Source organism: Gobio gobio, assembly GCF_949357685.1.
Source record: "Gobio gobio genome assembly, chromosome: 8".
Classification (NCBI taxonomy): domain Eukaryota; kingdom Metazoa; phylum Chordata; class Actinopteri; order Cypriniformes; family Gobionidae; genus Gobio; species Gobio gobio.
In genome coordinates, this window is record NC_137114.1 from 58,988,888 (window position 1) to 59,006,255 (window position 17,368).

A 17,368-nucleotide genomic window follows, 5' to 3' on the forward strand; every position below is an offset into this window, starting at 1 on the left:
GCCAGCTTCTGTGTTTACGAGTAGCACGCGGAACCACCACAACTCTGCCGTCATTATGTTCCGACCGGCAAACTCACAAGTGGTGAAAAAGGTGACATGTTTCCGAATTAAATACTTGTAGGGGGGTCTGGGATATTGCCCCCCAGTAGAGAGATTTTGTGGTTTTAACATGTAAACGAGGCATCTGGTGCACTCTGACAAGAAAGTAAAGGGAAAAGACAACATTTGCTTTAAAAAAACAAAACAAAAAAAACATTTACACTATAGCGCTGGGCATTGAAACAAATTTCACTATTTGATTTGATATTGATTAACATGGGGCCTATCAGGTACAGTACATAGCAAATTGCAAATTTATAATTTTTGACAGTGTAAATCTATTTATTCTGAAACAAAATTCTCAGCTTTTACATGCTTAAATCTGCATATTTGTGATATTTAACCCAGGGCGTAATTTACTTTATAAAGGCCATTTTTTAACCGCCAATAGGTGGCAGCAAGTGACCATCTAAATGAGGGAGTCATTGAATCATTCATTCAAATGATTCATTCAAACGCTGAATCGTTCAGTAACAAAAACCAAGTGTTGCTTTCCTTTGTTTGTGTCTAAAATGTAAGTAACTTAATATTTACTAGGCTACTTGTTTATTGAACCTCAAAATTCAATGTCACATTTGCAATCGTGATGACATTCAGCAAAACCGTCAGTCTACTTGTGTTATTAACAATATCATAAGTTATAAATAAAACCCAAACTTTTTAAAACGTTTTACCCCAGTGTGTTTCTTCTGTGGGTTTATAGTGCTATGTTCATTTGTTTTGATTTCTTCACAAATGTCTCTCTCAGGCAGACTTTGATACTAGAAATATATCCATTATCAATCGCTGTTTACATCGAAATGTAATAAAATCGCGTTTCTGGTTATTTTAATAACTTTTAAGGTACATGTCCGGTCACTTATCCTGGACAAAGATTAATGTCGACCCCTTACAGTCTATGGTCAAGCCCTGTGTTCATTCGTGATTTCTTCCGTGCTGTAAAGCGGAAGTGTTCGGTTCATGTGACGTTTGTTTGAACTGAGACGCTACAGGAATTTGTGAATGTCACACCACATTAGAGTGCCAAAAAAGATCGCGACAACTTGAGAGACGTCTATGGTCTCACTCCAGTCTATGGGAAATTAGCCCATTTCCAATTATTATTGTGAAGTTAACAAATGCTTTCAACTTCACCAACACCCCCCCCCCCCCCCCCCCCCCTCCTGAAAAAACTCATGGAATCTACACGATTCCCATAAATTACATATTTTGATTCAAAACGGCGAATTTCACCGAAAAGCAACTAGTTTGCAGGTATCATGTTAAGCCCGCCCACCGACTCTACACACGATGTGATTGGCCTGACCAAAGTTTGGTTTTTCCAGCTCGCAAGTCAACGGAGAGTTGCTAGACAACCCTGATTACATCTGCTGCCGCTAGGGTGTGTCTGGATTTCTAGGCTAGCGGAGAACAACAGAGCAACATCAGCAATATCAAATATTGGGTCGGACAATACGGACATCTCCAATTATTCAGGGGGACTCGCCCCCTCAGCGTCTATGGTGGTTACGGCCCACCTCTATAGTATATATTGCTTTACATGAGTGTACTATACGCTTTTACATTTTGCAATGATATACAGTATTCTAACATTTCAAAGACTAGCCTAAAGGTGATACACGGGGCACTTTGAGCAGTGTTGCAGAGCACCTTTCCCATTGAATGACCAACTTCTCTCTGGATACTTTCGATCGGTCGTGGGCCGTGTCTCTCACCTGCTTGCCCGTTGACGTAAACATGGCTCAAAAAGTTTCCCCAGTGTATCCTCACCCTAACCCTTTCCCCAGTGTATCCTCACCCTAACCCTTTCCCCAGTGTATCCTCACCCTAACCCTTTCCCCAGTGTATCCTCACCCTAACCCTTTCCCCAGTGTATCCTCACCCTAACCCTTTCCCCAGTGTATCCTCACCCTAACCCTTTCGCCAGTGTATCCTCACCCTAACCCTTTCCCCAGTGTATCCTCACCCTAACCCTTTCGCCAGTGTATCCTCACCCTAACCCTTTCCCCAGTGTATCCTCACCCTAACCCTTTCGCCAGTGTATCCTCACCCTAACCCTTCCCCAGTGTATCCTCACCCTAACCCTTTCCCCAGTGTATCCTCACCCTAACCCTTTCCCCAGTGTATCCTCACCCTAACCCTTTCGCCAGTGTATCCTCACCCTAACCCTTTCCCCAGTGTATCCTCACCCCAACCTTTTCCCAGTGATGGGCGACTCTGGAGTGTGTGGACCCGCGCGGGTCTCTGCTCGTCCTCTGAATGAGCTCCTGTGACTCCTCCAGCTCAGTGATGCTGCTTCTCATGTCCACTGGAGTGGAGAGCAGCGAATGCGTGACATGTTGCTTTAGAGAATTAGCATATAAATGAGCTCACTGCTTATCAGCGCTATTTATGAGCCGCTGCTGTTCTTCTCCAGCATTATTTCATATGTGAGGGACGCCGCACATCTCACACACACGTCTCCTAACCCTAACCCTTATAAGAGGGTCTGACACACTAACAGCAGTGCCTGAAGCCGAGAGTCCGAGACTCAGGACCTTTCACAACCATTAGATCAACTAATATTCCCAGTATACCCCTCGAGTTGAGTTGGGTGATGTGTCCCAGACTCAAACAAACACACACACACACAGTGAACGCCGATCAATAACCAGAACTTTGATCAAACTGCCATCCCTTTCCTTTATTATTATTATGTCACATTCTCATCTAGAGTAAACCTCCAGCAGTTGAAGCAGAGTTTCCTCAGCATGTGAGAGAAATCTCCACACACACACCAGCTGAACTCCTGATGAATTAATGAACCGACCGCCTCATCAAACCCTACACGAGCAGTCTAACGCTTAGCAGTTTCAGAACTGATGAATATATACATGCACACTGAAATACTAATTACATTGCATTCGAAACGACTCTTGTAAACATCTATGCATTTTCATTTGAACTAAAAACAAATCATGGCGAGTGGCTCCAGACTCATTACAGCCCCAATGACACTGAGAGCCGCCGTCCTCCTGCTGTGACCACACGAGTGTGTTGGGTTCGCTGATGTGCTTCAGTGGCCCGACATCGCATCAATTATTCACTAATGCTCACATCAGATCACGCAAATTACATTTAAATTGGTACACAAACCCTGGCCAGACTCAGGCGAGTAGAGATGGAGGACAGGAAGTTCCTCATGCTTCAATTGTTTTACGTCATGTGACCCTGAAGACTGGAGCAACCACAGGAAAACACTATTTAAACTATCTATTAAAATAGAGAATAGTTGCTTTACATTGGAATAACATTTCAAATAAGACAAACACAAGCATTGAGTCAAATTCAGTCATGAATATTCATCCTGGAAGCTTCACTTCATGAATATTTACACCTGCTTCTCAACAATTTCGCCAAAGCCCCTTTCTTTGCCAAAAGAACTAATAAGTGAATCTATGTATTGATTTGCCTTCAGACTTTAATTCTACAGTCACTATCTTAGTGTCCTACATCCATACGAGAGCGGCTTTACTCTGGGCTTCTGTCTGTGGAGACTGAGAAACATTACTGTGTGTTTCACCAATGACACACACACACACACTTGTATTATGTTATTGAGGACATATAGGACTAGATTTACTAAACAGTATTACTTCATTACATTACACCACTGTCAGTCACAGAACACAGCGGGCAAGCGAGACATAGACTGACCAAGAGATGCACTGGACACACACACAACACCAGTGTGTCGGTCAGATCTGACCCATACACATGTCGGAATGATCTAGACTAGAGATGCACATCAGCTGCAGGAGGACAGACGTTTACCTGATCGCTGTTCCCGCAGTTCAGTCTCTCTCTTCGTGACCTGAAGGATAGTTCCGCTCTATATTCTCATCGAGGTTGTAAACATTGACAGGAGGGGCGGCTCTGGTGTTTCAGCGTCAGGTTCTCACGCTCACAGCAGAATATTCATGCTCAGGTGTGAGGAGCATCTGTGCAGCTCCAGCATATGGGCCTGTCCCGTCACGGCAGATGGACGAACACAGCTCGTCTCTCATCAGCGCTACAGACACTCGGCCGTCAGGCTCTCACAGGTGCGTCACGTCACACGTCACGCCACGTCACGTTACGCCACGTCAAGTCACGTCACGCCACATCACGCCACGTCACGCCACGCCACGCGACGTCACGCCACGTCACGCCACACCACGTCACGCCACGCCACGTCACGCCTCGTCACGCCACACCACGTCACGCCTCGTCACGCCACACCACGTCACGCCACGTCACGTCACGCCTCGTCACGCCATGTCACATCACGTCACATCACGTCACGTCACGCCACATCACACCTCATCACGCCATGTCACGTCACGCCACATCACACCTCGTCACGTCACATCACGCCACGTCACGCCACGCCACGTCACATGACGCCACATCACGCCACATCACACCTCGTCACGCCATGTCACGTCACGCCACATCACACCTCGTCACGTCACATCACGCCACGTCACGCCACGTCACACCACGTCACGCCACGTCACATCACATCACGCCACATCACGCCACACTCACAGCTCAGGTGTAAGTGTTCAGTGATCGATGACTTTCTGTTGATCTACGGCTCCAGCGGTCACTGACCTCCTTCATTCAATAATTTTTAATTTCATTTATTTGTAAGGGGACAATGCAATTTCATAAAAACACATGAACAAACATGAGTAAAAAAGCCAGAATTAGCCAAAAGGCTATTTTTCATCTGTAGTCCCCTGGCCAAGATGTTAAAAGAGCAAAAATATGACACTAATATACAAAATTAGTAACAACACAAAACAAATCTAAAAAACCTTACTGGCAAATGACAAATACACAAAACACATAGCTAAAACAACCATGAAAAAACACAGGACATTCAGCCTATAAAAACAATAACAAAACAAATTGTTTTAGAGACACAACAGGTTCAAGTCTTAGTGTTGACAGCTATATGTGTCAATCAGCCATTTTTTTAACTGTTTAGTAAAAGCTTTATAAGTAATTGCCTGTCTAATTTACATGATTTAAAACGTGACATTTCAATGTTTCTTTAGACATATGTCTCATGTTTGTGAGACAAACATTCACTAAGCTAGAGGTCATTTTCTGAAGAGAATCAGATTAGACATCATTGAATGAGAGGCTGAAGATCGCAAATCATGTTTGTTTCCCTTATTTTGCAAAAAGCACAACAATTTGTTTTTATTGTGACTGTACACAAAAAATTTTACTTAACAGAATATAATGATGTATAACACTTGCATGAATGATAACAAACGACAGAGTTATTTGAGTCTCTTTGGCACTGATAAGAAAAAAAGAGAGCCGATCACGCCGGCGCGACCGCCGACTCGAGTGGGTTAAGAACACGCATGTGCGTCATTATTTCATCACCATTTCAAAATAAAGATCTGAACACGCCTTATCAGTATGACAATATTCTTATTGCAAATTAATCAGTTACTGTCCTCTGTAACATATTTTGAAAATCAGTCACCAGATATGAAAACTAGAGATTGTAAGATCTCTAAGATTGTAAGATTAGTTTAGGTTTATTATGGGATATTCCTGTTTTAAATATGTAATGGCCTAGCCGCTGTCTCCGTACAGATGACGGCTCTCGACACAGACACATCTACCCTCAGACCCTTCCCTTCCAGCAGCGAACAGAGCCCAGGATGTTTGAAAGGTTTGCATAATCTGGCCCTCGAGTGCACTGCCTTGTGTTTTAACAGGTTGCCATGACAACTGCGTCTGCCACCCTTCCTCTGAAGCGCTGTGATATCTGAATGTCAGGAGGTTTCTGTTCTCGACAGCCAAACACGCGGTGACCTTCGTGTCTGCTGTCCCGGGTCAGCGTTCCCTCGAGATGCTCAACACGACAGAGGTGCGGGGTCAGCCAGGGTCAGGCTCAAACCAGGCACACGCGTGTGTGTGAACACCTGGAGACTGAACACCTCACTTCACAATGAACCGGAGGAATGAAGAGAGAAGACAGGATTCTCCTCACGTACCTGAACGCTTCCCGGCTGACACATTTCTGAACTCTTGTTCAAACACGATAAAATGGCATGTTAAACGCGTGTGTGTGTGTGCGCTGGCACTCAGAATCTGAAGAGCGGAGAACAAATGTTCACTATATGGACATTCGTTCACACACCAGCTCCATCACAAACTTAGTTAGTTAGTTAGTCAGTTAGTGTCCTGACTAGGGCTGTACGATCCTGAAGATATGCAATATTTCATATATGCTTTAAAGGCACAATATGTAAGATTTTAGGGTTCAAATATCCTCTAGATCAGTGCTATATATTGTGTTGACTTTATCCCAAATGTGTCCAAGAAACAAGACACGCCGCCCATCAGTGACATCATCCCCGGTGTTATTGTGCAGTAACCATGGCAACACTAGCGGCGCTTTAATATCTGATGTGTTTTATTAGCCACTGTTTGGATCATTGATGGACAGAAACTCCTCATTGTTCTCCAGCTCAACACAGTTAGTCTGATTGTGTAAATCTGCTGTTGTTGATTTACCCAGAGGGCCATGTTTTACCGCCTCATATGATCTCACTCACTGCAGTGTGAACAAGTGTCTCAGAGTAGCATTACAATATCACTTTAACACACTCACATGTGTGTGAGAGGATCAAACACACACGCATGAGTGGAAGAAGCGGAAGCGCTCGCGGCATAATAAAAGCTCCGCCCACTCAAGGGTCAGAGTAATTACACACGGTGCCTTTAAGTGTGTAAAATAAAGTTAAATGATATCTAAATACATTTAAAAACTGAAAATGATAACCATTATACATGTTTATTTCTATGAGAAGCATCGCTACACAAACAGTGTAATGTTAACGTCAGTGTAAAGCAGCCGAATACTGTCAAATACACACACAAGTGAAGTTTATGTCAAAAGTGAAAGTAAAATGCGGACTGCGCAGGTCTTAAAGTGACAGCAGCCTAATAGTGAACATGCTGTCCTTAAAGGGACAGTTCACCTCAATTAAAATCCTGTCATTATTTACTCACTCTAATGTTGTTCCAAACCTGTCTTCATTTCTGCTGTTGAACACAGAAGATATTTTGATGAACGTTGGTAACCAGACTTCCATAGTATTTTTCCGACAATGGAAGTCAGTGGGGACTTCTTCAAATATATATTTTATGTCCAACAGAAGAACTTGATTCAAGCTTGAGCGTGAACTATCCCTTTAATCTTAAAACAACAACAGACAAAGAGAAAATCACTCCAAGCTCTTGACTGAAACACTTTGTATATTTTACAGTGAAGTCTATGTAGTGTTTAATTTTTACATTTATTCATTCATACTTTACATCTTTATATATATTTATTTTATATTATACAATACACTAAGAATGTGTACAAGGGTTTTTTTTTCTTTTAAGTAAAATAAAGAACGAGTATTTGGTGCGGATCCGAGCACGACTGCCTAAATGAACCGACCCATGGGAGAAAACGCAGCGGGTTCTGAAACGAACGCTAAGGTCCCAAAGCACCTGAATAACTAAATAAGACCCTGCTTTAGTCTTCACAGTATGAATTATACACACACCGACTTCTATTAAAGCTACAGAAGTTATTGAGTCAGGTTTGAGTGCTCTCTGATGTGAAGCGAGCGCTGTAGACAGAAACGCTTTGATCAAACATGAAGACAATAAACACACACGCGATAATATATGGTGGATTTGAGTGCTTCAAGCCTTTTCTGGGGTATTTTCTTAATAATACAGTAAATTATAGACGGTTCGCTACGTACCTCGATTTTGAAGTCACGGTTCGGTACAGCAGTTTTACAAATTGCTTTTTATTTATTTTTATTAAACAGTGGTTTACTGAAGAAGAAAAAAAGTGTCTGTCCCTGAATGAATTAAATTATAACAAAGTTTATTGAAGATATTTCTGTAAATAGTAATTCAGTTGCTATTTATTTTTAGGTATAATAATCAACACTCAAATAACACACAGTACACAAACATGTAAACTTCACATAAGGCAGTTTTTGCATTAACTTCTAAATCTAATTATAAAATAGTTTTATCTCTAATTCGTTGTTGAAATATAATCATTTATACACAGTGTGTCATTTTCATGACAGGTTTATTTAAACATACAAGAAATAAACAAGCCATCACTAACAGGTTCAGTAGAATATAATGAATATAACGGCTAATATAGAGCATATATTTAGTGAAAGAGTTGATTTTTCTAGTGGATAAAATTCTGTGGACACTGCCTGAAGTAAATGTGATGCTAACATTACATGACATTGTTTAGTTTACAAGCAGTTATAATGACGTCTTTCCGCCGTTGAAACACTGATTTAGTGATAACACCACATATATACATGACAGTAAATTGTAATGTATCCTCAGCATACCTTCAGATGTTCATTCATGTTTATTCTTTAGGAAGAGATGATAGATCACGTTCACAGATGATCGCTCGCATTGCGCAGCTGCTTGAACTGCGATCAGTCACGCCACAGAGCGTCAAAACGGCATTTATCGCTTGACTTTCGTGATAAAATGGACTGAATACTTAGAGAGTTAAGGCCCATTTATACTTCTGCGTCGAGTGTACGCCGTAGTGTACGCCGTAGGCTACGCGCGTAGCCGACGCCGTCGTGAGCATTTATACTTCTGCGCTGTTGTCTGCGTCAATGTGCAATTCCACATGCAGACACTAGAAGGCAGTGTCCTCGGGCATGTTGGTGTAATCAAGACAACAGCCGAAGAAGAAGCAGCTTGATGTGTAGAATCTGTACATTCATGTCGGAATATCAGCAGCAGTGAGAGAGCGGCTTTTCTTGCAGCTTGAGTTGTTGTATCTAATACAAATTAAGCATCTCTAGTTGATTAGTAAAGTTAAATAAGGCGATCTGGCGCTGGAATGCATTTGTGAAACCATGCGGAGCTCGTGGCCGCTGTTTTCAGCAGCGGTGGCTCAGCAAGCGATTGTTGTTGCGGAGACTTCATTCACGAAATATACCCTAATGTGTCCCTGTTCTTGATATACAATTACTGATTAACATCTTTGGTTTTAATGAGAAAATAAATAAACTATATTCAGCGGATCTATGTATTTATTTACTACCATAAAGAATCGCTGGACTGCAAAATAGTGTGTTATAGCAGACGTAAGGAACTATCATCCAATTTCTGGACACACACACACACACACACACACACACACACACACACACACACACACACACACACACTCCTATCGCAGATTTTTTATTTATTTATTGACCTGAGGGAAGGGTTCTGGCAGACCAATCACAGCGCTTGCGGTCCGCGTAGAATTGACGCGTTGTTACATTTTTGGAGAGGTGCGCGTCAGGCTACGGCGTAGGGTACGGCGTATCCAACGCGTCTATGCGTAGGGTACGCCGTACCCTCTGCGTGCACTCGACGCAGAAGTATAAATTGGCCTTTAGACGTGAGTTTAGTTGAACAGGTTTGCATCAGCAGTTTGAAGCGTGTCGCTCTTTCAAACGACGTTATAACGTCTCAAACTCGCGTTTACTCCTGATTTCAGAGCTGCTCTTCACTGACACGGTCATATATTTACTCCTTTACACTTTCATAAATCGCACAATGATTTCGGTTAATCGTGCAGCTCTAGTCAATACTCACAAGAGCATTGATATAATCGTGAGTGTGTGTGACCATATAAACATGGGCTTTCTCTAATCCTCTAAAGTATTAAACCCTTCAGTCAGCGTATCTGCAGTTTTCCCGAGGACTGACCACAGCAGCGTCCCGTCAGGTTTGAGTGCTCTCTGACCTCTGTGGCCGCTCAAGCACTTTTACAGGAGCTGTGCAGTCAATAAACGGACAGCCGAATGGAATCAGTCGCTCCCAGAGCAGAATTCATTTCCTTTCCCTGTTCTCCTCGGCACCCATCAAACGCTGCCTGACCGGAATGGGTAATGACGGCCGCTCTTGACGAAATGGAGTCGCGGGACCAAACCGGTGCCAGTAATAAATACAGTACATCATGAGCTATGAGTTTGATCAAACAACTGTCAGTCCGTCCACAATTACCATATCACTCGTGCTCTTCTGAGAAGGAGAATCAGCTCACGCTCCTCATCTTTAGGCAAGAGCACTGAGAACAAGTGCATTTTTTGGGTATAGTAATGCAAAATGAACATTTACAGACAGAACAACATTTACTCACACTCATTCTCACATCAGTTTAGATAATACCAGTTTAGCTCAACCTGTGGGGTCAAAGCTCACATTAGCGATTAAAGAACAAACACACGGTCAGGTCAAGGTTTTGGGTATATCGTCACGGTTGACTTTATTTCACATGCTGGTAACTTCACCGAAGACAAAGAAAAGGGTCTCCAGTATGAACGCATTGTAAAGCCTGCTCTGATTTAAATGAGAGATAATTGAGTGTCTTTGGGTTTCCAGAGTCGCTGTGCATCCTAATGAGCGCCCTCTTTATCCTGAGAGTAAATCGATAGCACTAATGGACATAAGCAACCTCATCAATAACATTAGAGAGAAAAACACACAGAGTTATTGCTCAATACCCGTAACTACACCTGAGGTTGCTCCATCGGTCAGCACTGACCATCATCCGCTGAGCGCTGACTGACAGCAGGACCTGTTTGAGAGCAGCTTCAGTGCTGAGGTCCTGCCAGGACACATGCAGAAGTAGCTCTGCATCAACAACAAATCCCCCTCACCTCCACACACACATACACACATCTGCCTCTGATTCAGATCTGGGCTCATGTCTGAACACGCGCGCGCGTGTGTGTGTGTGTGTGTGTGTCGAGCACCCTCGCTGAACTCCAGCACAGAGCCCGGAGAGAAACCTAGTCTTGGACTGAAGTTATGACTGACGCGAGCGCCATGAACACACGCCTCGCGAGCGCGCGCCGCGCAAACAACAGATCGTGACAAAAGCGCATCAGTCGCGTCTTACCTTCGAATCCGAAGAGTAGGAAGAATCCCGGGATGAGGATCGAGTGTATCCAAAAGCAGCTCATTTCGCCCGGTTCCGCTGAACACAGCTCTGCCCCGTCCCCTCGCGCACGCGTGTGTATGTGTGTGTGTGTTCTGCTGGAGCTCGGCTCGGTTCGGTAATGACAGCGGCTCGGATGCGGTTGCTGCAGAGCTCCTCTCTCCTCTGGAGCTCTTCTGGAGCTCTGCTGCCATCTAACGAAAGCCGCGAGTGAAGCTCATTAGCGATGAAAGACACGTACAGCTCTCCTGTCCTCTCTCATTCTCACGAACACATCTCGCTCACGAGCCTCTTTATATGCGAGCTGTTCTACATTTAAAGGAAACCGCATTGCTATGGCTGGAAAACACAGTCTGAAGAGAGCTGGATAACACAGAGATGTTGAGTAAACACACAATAGGTGTTAAGGTTCAGTGTTATGTACATTATGTTCCAAGAATGTTATTTTAACCAGGACACGGCTAGTGTGTGTGTGTGTGTGTGTGTGTGTATGTGTGTGTCGCCTATCAATGACATCACCCCTGTGTTACCCTCGGTGTTATTGTGTAGTAACCATGGAAACACTAGTGCCGCTTTTATGTGTTTTATTATACAGGTGAGTTTGGATCATTAAAGGCGCAGTGTGTAATTACTAGACTCAAAGGCGTGTCTTGACTCGTGAGTGGGCGGAGCTTTTATTCTGCCGCAAGCGCTTCTTCCGCTCATGCGTGTGTGTTTGATCCTCTCACACACGTGAGTGTGTTAAAGTGATGTTCTAATGCTACTGTCGCGCTACTATGAGACACTTGTTCACACTGCAGTGAGCGAGATCATATTTGGCGGTAATACATGGACTAGGGCTGCACGATTTGGGGAAAATATCTAATCGCGATTATTCTGGTTAAAATTGCGATTGCGATTTAAAATGTGATTATTATTATTTATTTGTTTTACAAATGAAAAGTGTGTATATAACATTTTGTTTTTATATGTTAATATTACTAATAATAATTATGATTATTATTATGGCTAAATAAAAATAAGAAATATTACTATTACAATAACATTCATTATTAAAAAAAATTAATAGAGCATTTAATAATAAATATAACAGTATAATAATAATATTTATATTTTACAGAAAACTAAAACATTATGGGTTGCCTGTTAAAGGGTAACTAAACCCCTGCTCAGAGCTTAACTCCACCCACTGGCAATTTTCAAAAAATGCTGGAAAAGTGGGCAGAGCCCGGCGGACACAGAGGGGACGAACCGAGGGCGGGGCTGAGCGGAGGGCGTGCACCTGAGACCCGCAGTGACGGATTGATTGACAGCTGTCAGACTCGCGAGTCGCAAAGATGGAGAATGACTGGAGTGACGCCAGCTTTGCAACAGAGCGGTCATTTCTCCTACCTTCACCTGAAGTGGAGGAGGGTGAAGTGTCTGTAGACACAGACCCAGAGCCTTATCAATGCGAGCCGCTGCTCAAACTGCGTTAACTCCCGATGTAGACGATGAAGCAGCCGCGCAAGAGAACTGACCTAATCTATCTGCGTCCGCGGCAACCACTTGCGTGTCAGGGTTTGAAAGCGCGTCTCATGTATGAAAATTATCTGTAAGTTACACATGACGGGCGGCAATAATATCGCAAGAAAAGCCTGACGTGTACTGACAACTGCATTATTTAACCGTATTTTCTTCAATACAATGTTAACCCTCTATGGCATGACTTTTTATTTTTTTGGGAAAAAAATATTTCACCCCATTTTTTGGGAGCTTGGGGGTCCCTGATAATATATCCATCATAAAAAGTGTCGCCCCCCCACCCCTGAACCAGATTTTGGTTTGTTGCCTCAGGGCAACACTGTGCCATAAGGGTACTAAAACTCCAAGGTTTTCTACATAGATTTTCAATAGGGAAAACAAGCAATATGTGCATTAGATAAAATTATATTTTGAAAAACATCAAACAATACAAAAACACTACTACTAATTACAACTAACACCTCATGTATTATATTCATACACCAATCAGGCATAACATTATGACCATTGACAGGTGAAGTGAATAACACTGATGATCTCTTCATCACGGCTCCTGTTAGTGGGTGGGATATATTGGGCAGCAAGTGAACATTTTGTCCTCAAAGTTGATGTGTTAGAAGCAGGAAAAATGGGCAAGCGTAAGGATTTGAGCGAGTTTGACAAGGTTCAAATTGTGATGGCTAGACGACTGGGTCAGAGCATCTCCAAGATTGCAGCTCTTGTGAGGTGTTCCCGGTCTGCAGTGGTCAGTCTCTATCAAAAGTGCTCCAAGGAAGGACCAGTGGAGAACCGGCCACAGGGTCATGGGCGGCCGAGGCTCATTGAGACCCGTCAGGGTGCCCATGCTGACCCCTGACCCCGCCCAAAGCACCAACAGTGGCACTTGAGCATCAGAACTGGACCACTGAGCAATGGAAGAAGGTGGCCTGGTCTGATGAATCACATTTTCTTTTACATCACGTGGATGGCCGGGTGCATGTGTGTGGCTAACCTGGGGAACACATGGCACCAGGATGCACTATGGGAAGAAGGTGTGGCGGCGGAGGCAGTGATGCTTTGGGCAATGTTTTGCTGGGAAACCTTGGGTCCTCCATCCATGTGGATGTAAATTTGATATGCACCACCTACCTAAGCATTGTTGCAGTACATGTACACCCTTTCATGAAAACAGTGTTCCCTGGTGGCTGTAGCCTCTTTAACTCTTTCACACTTCCACAAAGCACAAATGCTTCAGGAATGGTTTGAGGAGCACGAGTTTGAGGTGTTGACTTGGCCTCCAAATTCCCCAGATCTCAATCCAATCGAGCATCTGTGGGATGAGCTGAACAAACAAGTCTAATCCATGGAGGCCCCACCTCACAACTTACAGGACTTAAAGGATCTCCTGCTAACATCTTGGTGCCAGATACCACAGCACACCTTCAGGGGTCTAGTGGAGTCCATGCCTCGATGGCTCAGGGCTGTTTTGGCAGCAAAAGGGGGACCAACACAATATTAGGGATATACGGTCATAATGTTATGCCTGATCGGTGTTAATAATAATAATAAAAAACATAAATGATACTCATAATGCACATTCTTTGAGTTTTCTGAACGTGTAAAAACAAACTTCCCAGGAAGACTTGAATGCACCATATGGTACTAACACTATGATATTGCCTGAACAAAAGTGGTCTAACTGCATAGTGTTGCCCTGAGGCAACAAACAAAAAAACACAGTTTTAGTATATAAATAAAAACAAAATAAATATTTAAACAATCAAACATACTTTGTTACATGCTGATGCACATGCAAATATTTTTTTTAATAAATGTATTTCAATTTAAACATGTTAAAAAGTGATATTTATCCAAGCAATTGATGGCACTGTGTCCCATGTGGCTTTGCTTCATGAAAGGACTGCTCCACCCCCAAACAAAAAGTCACACCCACTTCAGCCCCTCATTTCATTGAACAAACATGTCAGGTGATATTATGTATTTAAAAAAAATATTAAAAAAAGTTAAAGGGGCGGTGTGAGGTCCAAAAAGGTGGTTTGTTGCCTGAGGGCAACACTATGCCATAGAGGGTTAAAGCAATTGGGTCAAGTGAGTTTCATTCATAATGTTTACTTCATGTAACATGACAGTTCATACTGGAGTGAAGCCGCTCTCATCATGTGATTGGGGGAAACATTTCTGAGGGCGTGGTGAGCTCGCGCTAGGGGCGCGGATAGTGAGCCGTTGGAGGTACCATCCTACGTCACGATGTACCACAACGTCCAATAGGAAAATTCAACTGCAGTAGCCACCGTTCAACCTTAAGAGGGCAGCACTTTGGCGGTTTTACACCATATTTTATAGAATTAAAACACTTTATACTCAAATGTCAAAACATTTACTCGCATCAATGAACAGCATTAATAAAGCCCCAGTATTACAGATCATTAACTAAAAAAAGTTGGTTTAGGGTTTAGTTACCCTTTAATATGCAGACAGCCTATGACTAAAAATCATTAGAAAGGTCTAAGGATTTATTGTAAAAAATCAATAAAATAATCAAAATCTGTGCTTTTTATCTGTGATATCAATTGTCTTTAATATGAAATATGAGCCTCTTATGCATCCACTGTGGGGATTAAAACTCCTGTAGGCTACATTGAAGAAAAATATATGGATTGTCATATACATTTATTTAGAAGTATTATTTTTCTTATTTTCTACCCAAAACTTTCCTTCATACTGGAAGCAAGAGGGCGCCCTCGAGCAGAAACTCCACATTTGCCAGAGAAGTAATCGTGTTCTGGAAATCCCTAATGTGAAGCGAAGCTAACGCTATAAGCTGAATAAAATGAAGATAGAAACGCTTTGATTAAACATGACGACAATAAACGCCACTGCAGCAAGATATGGTGTCTTTGAGTTCTTCAAGTCCTCTCGGGTATTTTCATAATAATAAAGTATTCAGTGCTGATGGACATTCTGTGATGAGAAGCCACATCAGCTCGACTGATGATATGAAGTGAGTTAAAACATGTTATTAAACGTTGAATTTCGTAGGACAACAGGTTTATGAACGCTTCTCATTACTAGTTTGTTTGACACATGTTGCTTTTCCAAGCGCATGTTATAATAAACGACTCAAACTCGCAGTCTTTCAGACGGAGCAGCGTTTACTGATCTCAGAGCTGCTCTTCACACACGCTGAGCATTTATTCCTTTGATTAAAATCGCAGCCTTTGCGCTTTCATAATCGCACACAAGCCAAATCGCGATTGCAGTTCGTTTTCGATGAATCGTGCAGCCCTAGCATGGACTCATGGCCAGTGGTGTAGTTAAATAGCTCTGTTTTTAAATCAAGTGGGATAAACTAATGGAGATTTGTCCACTAGGAGGCGCTTCAGGTTAGCAGAGATGCTTCCTCAGCTTCCACATTGAAACCGTCAAGCATATTTCGCACTGAACTGTTATATTTGCGCCCTTTTCCAATTTCTGGATTAAATAATTTTTACATTTCCAGCCCTGGAACGCATTATCACTGATGGGGGATCTCTCAAACAGGAAGACTAAAGCGTTCAGCGGTGTGTGTGTGTGTGTGTGTGTGTGTGTGAGCCAATCAAAAGCATCGCTTCACTAAACGGAGACGGCAGGAGACTTCGGGCAAAGCAACAAATGAATCTTATTCAACACATCCTAGCTTTTTACAAAAAATATTCAGATGTATTAGTAATCGTTAACATGTTCATAAAGATCTAGAAGTAATTGTCCAGTTTAAGGAACTATATGATGGATTAATTTCTGTTGTAAACATCATTAACGAGCGACCGGTTCAGCTGAAAACACGTCATGCGTTCCTTCAGTTACACACAGCTCGGGCTTGAGCAAAATTCAGAATTTTAGAATTGCCCTCCGTTCAGTTCATGAATTGGAATTTGAATTGAATTGACTCTGCCCCACAGGAAGTTGAATTTGAATTGGAAGGACTGGAAGTGGAATTAAATTCATGACAATTCAAATAAATTCCACACAGTCACACAACAGAAAGATTGTGTTGAATCTCACACACATTCAGTGTTAGGAAGGTCACTTTGGAAATGTAGTTGCTTACGGTTATAATAACCCATTATTAATGTGGTTTGGATTACTTTATTTGACTTTATTTGGATTACTTTATTTTACCTTAGTTGGATTACTTTATTTTACCTTAGTTGGATTACTTTATTTTACTTTATTTGGATTACTTTATTTTACTTTATTTGGTTTACTTTATTTTACCTTAGTTGGATTACTTTATTTTACCTTAGTTGGATTACTTTATTTTACCTTAGTTAGATTACTTTATTTTACCTTATTTGGATTACTTTATTTTACTTTATTTGGTTTACTTTATTTTTACTTTATTTGGATTACTTTATTTTACTTTATGTGGATTACTTTATCAATGCAAAGCAATTTCCTTTTAATATGATTATAGTAACTAATTGAATTACACATTTTACCGAATTACACGAATTACATACATTTTGTAATTTAATAACAATTTCATTACACGTAACTACACTATAAAAAACATTACACACCATCTACTTAAAAAAAATATGGTAACAATATTACACATCATATTTAATTTTTTTTTTTTTTGCGGAATCTACCCAAATAAATTAAGTAAAATTATTTAGTCTATAGCACATGATTAATTTAATATTATTAGTGGAATGTGCT

At 42.0% G+C, this 17,368-nt stretch overlaps 1 protein-coding gene across 1 annotated transcript in view; it reads right to left on the reverse strand.

Moving 5' to 3' along the window:
- lsamp (limbic system associated membrane protein) overlaps positions 1 to 11,480 on the reverse strand; it is a 233,211-nt gene extending 221,731 nt beyond the window's left edge. Inside the window, exon 1 of the mRNA XM_079823477.1 lies at positions 11,105 to 11,480. Within this exon, the coding sequence (XP_079679603.1) occupies positions 11,105 to 11,168 (64 nt within the window). The 5' untranslated portion in view covers positions 11,169 to 11,480. The remainder of the gene's footprint in view (positions 1 to 11,104) is intronic.
- Between the last annotated feature and the right edge of the window lie 5,888 nt (positions 11,481 to 17,368).